Genomic DNA, 12,297 nt, shown 5'->3' with positions numbered 1-12,297 from the left:
GCAAATCTCGACAAACCACAGGTACCAACGACGTAATTTCTTCTTATAGTTTCTTATACATGGGAATGAAAAGCTATCAGATTTAGGGCCTGTTTACTTGCACCTTAATGGGTTGAGGTGAATAATTAGATTATTCGGTCATTTTATAGGGTGTTTACTTAGAGCTTAAAAAATTAATGTGGCAGGATGAGGAGCTGTCTCGGTCACCAGTAAAAGTGCAGTTGTCCCCATCTTGCTTCTTCTTAATACAAGTTTTTCCAACATTACCCCTCTCCTTTTATTTTGTTTCTCTACTAGCAATAAACACACCCACTAGTAATCTATAAACCATTTTTCATTCATCTTTGTTAAAATTTGTTCCCATTAAGGTTTTTGATTTGAAAGTGTTGAAAAATGAATCGGTTGACACAGAGGTAGATTAAGGTTCAGGATTTGTAGGTGAAATTAATAAAAATTGAATTAAATTGAATGGTGCTCCGACGGTTTTGTAGATGAAGTTGTTAAAAATTGAATGGTGTAGCAATGGTTTTGAAGAAATTAATAGCTTGGGGAACTAAATGGTTTATGAATTCATCAATTCAAGCCCCCAAAATGTTAAGTAGTAGTTGAACGCAAAAGGGCTAATGGCTTCTAATTAACTTTCTAAGGAAATAATGGAAGAAAATAAGAAATTCATATGAACATTCTGGATTGTGATTTTCCAATTATAATAATTATATTATTATGATTATATATTATATATTACAGAGTATATATTACAGTAAATGATTATTTTTATTTTATATTTTTATGTATAGATATGATGATAAAACGTAAATAGGTGAAATCATTTACATACATAATTATTTACTTCAAGGGTAAAATAGTCAATTTTTTTATTCAGACCGTTCATTCAACATAAAAAGTAAACATCATTTAATTATTTATCAATTACTACATATAGCCATCCATATCTATATTGCCATCTATATCCATATAGAACTTAATAGAAAAAAAGTAAACATGCCCTTACTCTGCTACAAAACTAGTGCATAACGAGTGGGATTTGAGTTTGTGCGTTGCAATGGGAAGTATTTGTGATAAGTTTGTAAAAACAAATTAACAATTTATATATATACACTTCAACGACCGGGTACCATTATGCATCCATGAACTTATAAAAAAAAAAAATTGTAAAAAAAAGTAGTGGTTGCTAACGCAGTATCAGGTACTCTTCATGAGTTATTCTCTTTTAGTATATACGGTAATATCTTCTTTTTCTGCATACTACTTTCACTATTATCTATTTATAGAATATATATATTTATTATATTCAATTGTTATTTGGATGACATCATTAAACAACAATTTCTATTCTTAAAAAAAATCAAAAAGAAAAAGAAAATTAGAAACCATTTTGATGATGTCATCGTACTAATTAAATAAATAAATTTTAAATATAATTTGTATTACTTATTACTTATTTATTTGACCTTAAATTTATATTACAATATTATCTAACAGACAAAAATGGTGAATAGTAACTAGAGGCATTTTAGTCATTTCACTTTTTTTAATTCTAATTAAATTTCACTACACCAACAAAGACCTCCACACTTTTTTCAAATATTCAAATCGACCCCCTAAACAGGGGGTAAAGTGTCAAATAACCATTTTCATAAAAAAAAATCTTAAATAAACTCCACCAAAATATTCAACGGGTCATATCTTCTCGCTCGCAACGAGTTAAATTTTTCCGACACCATCGTTAAACTCGAAATAATTTTAGAAACACAATGTCACTAACTATACGCAAAACGGACGCTTTTTAAAAAACGCTAAATATTTGAGTTACTTTTCATACACGTTGATTTTGTGTTAAATTTTTAAAAGTCGATAATTACATAGCTAAACACGGAGATGGACATACATTGTTAATTTAAAATAACATTTAAATATTTCACGGGTTATACCTTTTAGTTCGACTCGAGTTGCACTTCAACGACATCATTCTTTAGCCACGAAATAATTTTATAAACTAAACGCAATAAAATACATTGAAAACCGAACCCCCGGCGCGAAGCGAGGGTTCAACAACTAGTATTATCTAATAGATAAAAATGGTGAATAGTAACCAGAGGTATTTTTGTCATTTCACCTTTTTTTTTTTAAATTTTAACTAACTTTCATTACACCAATATAGCCCCCTACACTTTTTTTAAAAATTCAAAACGACCCCCAAATAGGGGGTAAACTGTCAAATAACCATTTTCATAAAAAATCTTAAATAAACTCCACCCAAATATTCAACGGTCATATATTCTCGCTCGCAACGAGTTAAATTTTTTCGATACCATCGTTAAACTCGAAATAATTTTAGGAACACTTTGTCACTAACTATACGCAAAACGGACACTTTTTAAAAAACGCTAAATATTTGAGGTACTTTTCATACATGTTGATTTTGCGTTAAATTTTTAAAAGTCAAAAATTTCATAGCGAAACGCGGAGATGCACATATATTGTAATTTAAAATAACATTTAAATCTTTCGTGGGTTATACCTTTTAGTTCGACTCGATTTGCGCTTCAACGACATCATCGTTAGTCACGAAATAATTTTACAAACTAAACGTAATAAAATACATTGAAAACCGAACCCCCGGTGCGAAGCGAGGAGTTAAAAGATGAAAGAAGATTGCACGCTTCCAGCTCCTGTTTCCCAATTCAAAAAAAAAAAAAACCCTAGAAAACTCGGTTTTTAACTTTTAAAATTTTAATATTTGAATCTTCCCCATCTTCTTTTTCAAAACTCTTAATCAGGTGATTGTTCTCAAATCAGGGTTACGATTTCAGTTTCAAATTTTATATAATTAGGGTTACAACTCTTAGTTGTGTTGCTTGCTGATTTTTGAAAAGTTTATTTGGTGTTTGGTCTTGTTAACGTATCATACTCATGTTAGAAGCTGGTCAATGCTCAATGGATGAAGGTTGTTGAAGCTGCTGAACGGTTAAGCTGTGCGACAACATAAAATGTGTAAGTTCATGCCTTTTTTGTTGATTCCTCTATCTTTGCATGTTCTTTTTTTATATGGTGTGGATATTAGCCAAAAAATTTTATTCAGAGAGTAGTGATTGCAGTTGTTTGTTTTAGTGTGATTATTTTAGTTTTTGTATTATATAATAGGTTTTTCATGGTTTGAGTTTTAGTATAGGATCTGGAAGATGTAAGAGGTCTTAGATGTGTATAACTGGTATATATGTATGGTGTTTGAAAGTTTTATTAACTTACAAAATAGCATCAGCAAGAAATCACTCTTTTATACATTATCAACTATGTTATGTATATTGTTGTTTATAAAAATGCTATTAACTAGAGCCTCATTTAATTTCCAGATCCATCAGTGGTTCAACCACAGATTCTGCCACATATGTCTCAGGTGATAATAGCGGTTAGAGCTCTCGGTGTCCATGGGAAAATCGACCGTCAACCCCAAATCGACGCCGGGATCGACGGTCGGTCGACACCGGCACGGCGTCGATCCCGCCGTCGATCCCGCCGTCGATTTCCAACCTCCACAAACCGACGCTGGTGGCAACGGATGAATTGTTTGATTTTTTGAAAAAACTAGCCGTTTAACGGCTAGTTTTTTTTTTTTTTTTTTTTTTTTTTTTTTTTTTTCTTTTTCCTTTTTTACACTATAAACGGGGTTTTGAGGAAATGCCGGACGTTCCTTATGAAATAAACGGGGTTCATTATAGCAAGGGGTATTATTTAGCTGACGGTATTTACCCAACTTGGGCGGCCTTTGTTAAGGGATTTTCAAGTGCCGTTGACGAAAAACGTACTTACTTTACTAAGAAACAAGCGAGTGCTCGCAAAGATGTTGAAAGAACGTTTGGGATCCTTCAAGGCCGTTGGCATATTCTTCAGCAACCCGCACGAGCTTACGAGGTGAATATAATGAGACAACTAATGTACACCTGCATCGTGATACACAACATCATTATCGAAGACAATGGATACAACCTTGCTGAGAATGATTGGGTAGTTGAGCCCGTCCAACATATACAACGTACGTGGATCGATAGGTGCGACGCTCGAGCAAGAAGAACGAGGGAGTTACGTGATAGAGAAGTGCATGAAGGCATACGATCTGATTTGGTTGAACATTTGTGGGATCTTCGTGACGACCTATGAATTTTATTACGTATTAGTTTATTTTATGAATTTTAATAAATGTAATGGTTTATTTTATGAATTTTAGTTAATGTAATAGTTTATTTTATGAATTTTAATCAATTATTTTGTTTTTATATTAAATTAGTTAAATACAATATTTAAAATTCAATTTAAAAAAATAAAAAATAAAAAATGGACACTGAAATCGACACTGTGGACACCTCCACCTTACACACTGTCAGTCAATTTCAATGTCAAAAATGGACACTGAAATTGACACTGAAAAATGGACACGGACACCTTGTGCTCTTACAAGTTATTTTTTAACATGTTTTACTTAATTGTACCTTATTTGTAATGTGCTGTATTGAATGCTGCAGTTGAAACTGCTGATTGTATGACATCGCACACAATTTGTGCTTTGCAGCCTGCTGCAATTTAGTGCATAGTTACCACAGAAGCAGAAGTATTTGTCGCTACGCTACCTATAGGTTAGAAATGAGGTAATACTCTTATAGCATAGGTGTTTTGGAATTTTCATGATAGGTGTTCAATGAAATGTTTGAAAGAAATAGAGTTACATAGTATGGTGTTTGTAAGACTGTAACAATACTTTCATTTAGGATAATGTCATGATTAATTTTAATTTATACTGTAATATAGTTTGTTACATGAACTAAAGATGGTAGTCTTGAGCTACTTATTGAATATGATTATTATAAAATGTCATATACTCCGTTTTAAAAGTCTTTTATTAAGCTCCTCCATGTATGATGTTTCATGTGAATCTGCCTATATCTACCTTCTCTTTTGTTGCATAAACTATATAAAACAAACAGGTTTGTGGATGTTTTATATGGTTGTTTATTATGTTTAAAAAACATGAGTAGAATTTATAGAGAAGGTTAGTTTATTAGATAAAACATTAACAACCTATCTATTTTTTACCAGTAGGCAATAAGTTTAAAGAATTTCAAAGGTTTGATTGTAGTTTATATCCTTTTTCGGTCAATTAATGGATTTGGCAATTTTTAGGGTTTATGTGTTGAGGTTGTAATTGCTATTACTAAAATCTTTCCTAAAATTTATCTACCATGGCTGATTTTGAACTTGCCAAGTTAATAGAATCCGAGAAAAGGTACGTGACTACACGGGTAATGGGAACATTTGGGTTAGTTTCTTTGCCTCTTTCAATTATGTTGATTTCTGGCTCCAAGACGAAGTACTCACCGTCAATGATTGTAAATACGTGTCACCTGACTATGCAAGTACAGGGATGCTTAACGAGGGAAATGACGTATATAGCTTCTGCTCATGGAATTAGTAACATGAAGGAGTCCAATTGATTATTCCCGACCCCCTGGAGAGGTACACTTTTATTTGACATGTTTGACCCATTTGACCCGTTTGACCAGTTTTAACATGTTTAAGTTTTAGGTAATTTTGTGCATTTGCCTTGTCTTACTCATTATTAGTAAAGTGCAACCTGTTTTGACAACGGTGTGATTTTTCTAGACATCATCATACCAGTTTGATAATTTTTTGTATGTGTTGGTTATATATTAGATGAACCTGGGACAAGTTATACACATGCTAGAAGCTGATGAGTTTCCTTTCCGTGGAGTAAGTATTTCATTTTCTATAGTCGTATTTTATTGCGGTCACACACCATGATGTTCATTCAAATATAACTGACATCAACTAATTCGTTTGATTTTATTCATGTTACCGTAAGCATGACCCAAATCGTCACATTCATAAAGCATATGGATCAAGATTGTCACCTTTAATTTTACTTTTCTTATGTCATAATACCTCTTGTGTGTAACATCATGTATGCCTACAAATTTGCATATTTATAACATCTCCTGACAGTGTGTTCACCTTATCATAGCTTTCAGGAACCTCGACCAACTAGGGGCGCGCAGATATACCCCGTCCAGATGCCCCTACTGCCACTAATTAATATAACTCATTTAATACAAGTCATTTAAACAAACCCGTGAATTCACGAGTCCTTTAACTAGTATATCATTATTAGAAAATTTATAAATAAACAGGATGCCCCACTTACACCCGGTTCTACCTGTGAGAATAGTTAGAAGCACAAATAAAAACAAGACAAATGCTTTAGCTACAATATCACTATCACTATCAATTCACTATCACTATATAGAGTCTCAATTAGCTAATAATTGTTTTCAAAACCCCCTTAATTACCGTTAGATTAGATAATTACAGCATAACAACCCTTGATCCAACGGTCCTTAATCATCCACTTAAAATATTAGCTAATAAATCGTTCTTGATCAAAATTATACCCTTTATACCCTTAAAAAAACACACGGACCTTAAGGACATCTATTCGGATTTCGAATCCTTACCCATCAAATTAAGACTAAATCCCTAAATCAATATCTAAGCCAATTCATCTTCTTCATCTCTTCCAGACCTATCTTCTTCATCTATCATTCTTCTTTCAGACCTAATCGATATCTAAGCCATTTTGTTTTATCAGTTAATTCTTCATCCATTATATATCCATCCTCATCATACTACGGATTTCATTTTCTGAATTTATTCTTAATCCATTATTATTCAGTGTTATTTATCCATTTTCATCTTCAATTCCATCTCCATTTAACCGTTATTGCCATCTAGATCGTCAAAATCATAAGCCGGTAAATATTCATCTCTTATTTATTTTTTAGTTCAATTCATCTCTTTTTTAGATATTAATTCCTTAAAACAATGTTCGTTTATTTCTTTATTTAAATAAATGATGATTGCTTTAAATATATGGTTAACTTTATTCTTCTTATCCTTGATTGCATTACATTTTTTGTACTAAGTTACTATTAAACTAAGTTGTTCTTTCTAAATATTATTTAATTGTGGTGTTATTTGTTTTGAGTTGGTGAATCCCATGTCTGTGATTAGTTTTCTCATGGTTGACCAATATTTGTGTTTCATGGAAGTGCAAAATATTAGGATGTTGCCACTGTAGGTAGCGAAAGATCATACATTGTATTTCAAATAAAGAGGAAAAAAGTCATTGTAAGGTTGTAATTCTAACCCATTTACTTATGAGTGGAAAAATTGTTTCATATATACTGTACTATAGGGTTGACTTTTGTCGAGTGAAAATTGGAATTGTAGTGATTGGGTTAGACATGAGTATGATGATTGCAATGACATATGATAGATTCAATTGGTAATTAATATGAGTTTTTAATCTAACTGAGAATGAGTCTTATTATTATTATATTATAAGACAAAGATCAAGTTACTGGAGAATTTGTTAACTTGACTATTTTAAGTCCAGTTTGTTCAATTCAAATTTCTTCAAGTCATCTTTGAGTATAGGTATAATCGGTATAAATTAAACTATTTTGGAGATTATTAGGATGTAAGGGACCGTCAACAAAAAATGTATGACATAATAGTACATCCCATTCTGAAATAACAAGTCCAAGTATGACACATTAAAAACCAAACTAACATATAACCATACACAAACTTCATAATTTCTGTACCATTTTAATATTCTTGCAGTTTTGACTAAAAGTCCAACCTGGTCAACATTTTGAGAATTAAGCACCCTTTGACCAATTAGGGTTTAGGGTTTCAATAATTAGGATTTGTGTTTAGGATTTAACGTTTAGAGTTTAATGTTTAGGGTTTAGAGTGTAAAGATTAGGGTTTGAAGTTTAAAGTTTATTATTTACAGTTTAGGATTAAGTGTTTATAGTTTAGGGTTTACCAATTGCCAATAATGACTCGAATCAAATAACCAATAGCAGGAGTAACAACCAGGGCCCAAAATACATAGGATGTAACAATATCGACCCAAGATATAATTAGAAAGAAAGCAGCAGCAAAACCAACCGAACCCATTCTTCATAAAACAACTGTGACCCATAACCACAGTACGCCCCAATATGAAGGACCAAGTAACCGTGACAAAAGAGCTGACCCACCAGGCTGCTTATAAGGTTATTAATAGGACCCGAAAAAAATGAAGGTATTAATCTTGACCCATATCCAAAATACGAACAGTTTGTTGCCTTCTGAAGTACCAATAATGGACCAAAACCATACAGCAACAAATTAAAAGGAAAAGAAGATCCAATTGTATCAAACGCAGTCGAACACAGTCAACTTTAGTAGATCAGAATAGCCAAAAAAATTAAATTGCACATAAAAAAAAAAAATGCAAGACCAATGTACTGATGAAATAATTTTACTTTTTAGTTAACATTATTCATGGGTCAAGTTTGGGTTAAACAGGTAAAGTCATCTTAGAGTATAGGAATAATCGGTATAAATTAAACTATTATGGAGTTTATTAGGATGCAAGGAACTGTTAAAAAAAATGGATGATTAAAGAGTACCTCCCATTATGATAAAAACAAGTCCAAGTATGACCATATTAATGTAAAGCAAACAAACCTGTCCATAAGCAGATAGAAGCAATAGTCACAGAATAGCTTACCTAAACTGCTTGAAAGGAAGTAAATAGGACCCGCTGGAGAATGGAGGTAGCAATCTTTACCCATTACCAAAATACAAAGTGATTTTAATTTTTAGGATTAAAGTTTATGGTTTAAAATTTAAGGTTTAGGGTTTTAGTGTAGCAGTATAAAGATTAGGGTTTATAGTATTAGGATAACTTAGGGTCTAAGCTTTAAGGATTATCGTTTAGGATTTAGAGTGTAGAGTCTAGGATTCAGAGTTTAAAGTTTCTTATTTACAGATTAGAATTAAAGGTTTAGGGTTAAGGGTATAGGGTTTAGGTGTTAGGTTTAGGGTTTACTGTTAAGGGTTTAGGGTTTAGATTTTAGGGTAAAATGTTTAAGGTTTAGGGTTTAGCGTTTAGGGTTTAGGAATTAGGGATTAGGGTTTAGGAATTAGAAATTAGGGTTTAGGGTTTTAGGTTTTATGTTTTAGGGTTTAGGGGTTAACATTCAGGGTTTAGGGTTTAGTGTTTAGGATTTAGGATTTAGTCTTTTGGGTTTAGGGTTTAGGGATTAGGGTTTAGGATTTTAGGGTTTAAGGTTTAGAATTTAAGGTTTAGGGTTTGGGGTTTAGGATTTAGGGTTTAGGGTTTAGGGTTTAACTTTTAGGGTTTAGGGTTTAGTGTTTAGGGTTTAGGTTTAGGGTTTAGAGATTGGCGTCTAGGGTTTCAGGTTTAGGTTTTAGGGTTTCGGAATTTAGGTTTACGATTCAGGGTTTAGGGTTCAAAGTTTAAAGCTTATTATTAATTTTTTTTAATTAAAGAGGGACAAGCAACCACAAAAATATCATATGTGAAAAAAATAGGATTGTACACTTACAACGAGTATAACCGAGGGGGCGTTTTAGTGTACATCCCAAATACGATACACAAAAAAATTACAAAATAATATCCATCTATATTTAACAATACAAGGACTAACAATGTCAATCTTCCAAAAAATAAACAAACAAAGGACTGGAGCTGCAAAAAATCTGAAACTACAACCCCATCACTGAATCTGCACACACTTTGAATCTGCAAAATATTTTCACAATTAGTCACTGCAGTCTAAAAAACCAAAAAAAAACCCATTTGCATCTATCATGAAGCAATCAAATTAGAAAAACTCAATCAAAATCCATATATCTCGATAAAAAAAATTCAGAGATTGCATTTCGAATACTAAGTACAAAAGAAACTTCAATACCAGCCTTGAAAACCATATCATGCTCTTAGTCAAAAAACTAGACACATTAAAAACCAAATTAACATATAACCATACATAATCTTCATAATTCCTATACCATTTTAATATTCTGGCAGTTTGGACTAAAAGTCCAACCTGGTCAACATTTTGAGAATAAACCACCCTTTGACCAATTAGAGTTTAGGGTTTCAGTAATTAGGGTTAAGATTTAATGTTTAGGGTTTAACATTTAGAGTTTAGTGTTTAGTGTTTAAAGTTTACAGTTTAGGGTTTAAATTTTAAAGTTTATTATTCACAGTTTAGGATTAAGTGTTTATAATTTAGGAATTACCAATTGCAAATAGTCACTCAAATCAAATAACCAATAGTAGTAGTAGCAAACAAGATTAGAAACAAACAAGATTCAAAATACATAGGATGTAACAATATCGACCCAAGATATAATTTGAAAGAAACCAGCAGCAACACCAACACAAACCATTCTTCATAAAACAACTTTGACCCATAACCACAGTACACCACAATATGAAGGACAAAGTACAAGCATCACCCAGATTAATGTAAAACACACAAACCTAACCCATAACCAAATAGAATCAACAGTGACAAAATAGCTGACCCACCAGGCTGCTTATAAGTTATAAATAGGACACGATAAAAAATGCAGGTATTAATCTTGAACCATATCCAAAATACAAACACTTTCTTGCCTTATGAAGTACCAATAATGGACAAAAAAAATACAACGACAAATTAAAAGGAAAAGAAGATCCATTGAGCATATAAAATTATAACATCTCTATATATACATTAAAAGAGAGTCTCGATTAGCTAATAAATATTTTTAGAACCCCGGCGCTTACATTACAATACCCCTTAATCCAACGATCATTAATCATCCACTAAAAATATTAGCTAATAAATCAATTTTACATACACTCCATCCCTAAAATACCCTTTACTTCCAAAACACACGGGTGAAAATTAAAAAAGAAGGGGTCAATGAACGTTACATTCATCCAACACTCACAAAAATAAAACCCTAACTTCCTCTCCCAACCCCAAATTCTACCTAAATCCTTTTTTGCCACAATTCTAACTGAAATATGTAATAAGTCCGTTTCTTTTTTTATTTAAATCGATTATATTAGGGTTTGTAGATACTAATCTTCGCAACACTGAATCAAGTTTTGAAGTTCCACTTTCGTTTGTTTATTTCGTGTACATGTGAATAGTTTGATTCACCAGACGACGATTTGCAGGGATGAAAAACTTATCAGGTGGTTCAGTATAGTTACTGAAGGAAACTTTGTACACCAACAATAGTTTAAATTTTACCAAGTGCTGATGTTGTGAATGAAGAACTTTTGGCCATGTTCAGTAATTTATTATATTCAATATCAATAAAGTACAATACATCTTGGAAATGAGATTTCGCAGGTCTTTAACAAAAGGCTGACTTCTTGCGGGTCTTTAACGATACAGTAAGTTTTTAAAGTGTTATTTATGAAGTTTTTAATAAATTATTTTTATTTTATATTATCATGTGTTAATTGTTACTAACTTTTGTCATCCATTTTGGTATCCATTTTCTTATTGGGTGTGTATATTAGAAAGCTTGGTGGGTACAAAATTTAGCTATATTATATGTCTCAGAATCCACGTGTCTGTTCTGATGATGATGATGATGATGATGAAAATTGGTCTCAAAAAGATTTTGTCTCCAAAATTATATGTGCAAGAGATGAAAAAAGGTCATTATTATTGGAGCCTGGACATACGGTGATGGTTTTAAGTTATGTAGTTGGAGACTTTGGTGACGTCTACTTTACGGATATCTTGAGCTAGAGAAGTAGGACATGCAGCTTAGTAGCATGGGGTGTTACTGGTGTAAGGATTAAAGAAGCAAGAAGTCAGCCTTTTGTTAAAGATTATTTCGGTTACTGTTAGTCTCTCTTCTATGTGTCTTATATGTCGGTTTCTTTTTGAGATCCACATGTTTGTGAGTAAACATCTCCCATTATTCAATTTGCCCTACTTGCTGCACTTATTATAGTAAACAACCAGTGAAGATTGTCCATTTGTTCATTTGGTTTTTGAGGATTTTAGGTGTTCTTCAAATATCTGCCTTTGATAGACGTTTTAGATGTGCTTAGTTTGTTGAAGGGTATAAATAAAGTATATTGGACAGTACACACTTGTTGAGTCCCCAAAATAATTATGGATTTAATTATGACAAAACTGTAATTTATTTGCACTAAAATATTATGTGCAGCCAGCACAAGTTTGTTTATGTACAGACAGCAAATATTGCTGTGTCAAGTGTTCAGTATGCTGCCTAGTCTACCAGCATAAGGTAGAGTGTATTCTTCGAATCAGTACAGGATGAGTACTCAGCAATTCAAGAATATCAAGTGACGCAGCATAAGAA

The 12,297-nt window shown here is 32.2% G+C and overlaps 1 protein-coding gene and 1 long non-coding RNA gene across 2 annotated transcripts; both read left to right on the top strand.

The window, feature by feature from the left end:
• Positions 1–3,699: 3,699 nt before the first annotated feature.
• Positions 3,700–4,179, top strand: LOC139848456 (uncharacterized). The gene has a single exon (XM_071838189.1). The coding sequence runs from the start codon at positions 3,700–3,702 to the stop codon at positions 4,177–4,179; it is 480 nt and encodes a 159-aa protein (XP_071694290.1).
• Positions 4,180–6,561: 2,382 nt separating this feature from the next.
• LOC139850405 (uncharacterized) lies at positions 6,562–11,909 on the top strand. The gene is made up of 3 exons (XR_011760023.1): positions 6,562–6,842; positions 11,129–11,350; positions 11,480–11,909. It is a non-coding gene; the product is annotated as an uncharacterized lncRNA (long non-coding RNA).
• The last annotated feature ends 388 nt before the right edge of the window (positions 11,910–12,297 follow it).

The sequence above is a fragment of the Rutidosis leptorrhynchoides genome, chromosome 5 (genome assembly GCF_046630445.1).
Source record: "Rutidosis leptorrhynchoides isolate AG116_Rl617_1_P2 chromosome 5, CSIRO_AGI_Rlap_v1, whole genome shotgun sequence".
Taxonomy (NCBI): domain Eukaryota; kingdom Viridiplantae; phylum Streptophyta; class Magnoliopsida; order Asterales; family Asteraceae; genus Rutidosis; species Rutidosis leptorrhynchoides.
This window is presented reverse-complemented; position numbering and strand designations above follow the sequence as displayed.

Bases quoted from the DNA above. Each gene is read 5' to 3' on its own strand.
- LOC139848456 (XM_071838189.1), top strand. From the start codon at position 3,700: ATGCCGGACGTTCCTTATGAAATAAACGGGGTTCATTATAGCAAGGGG.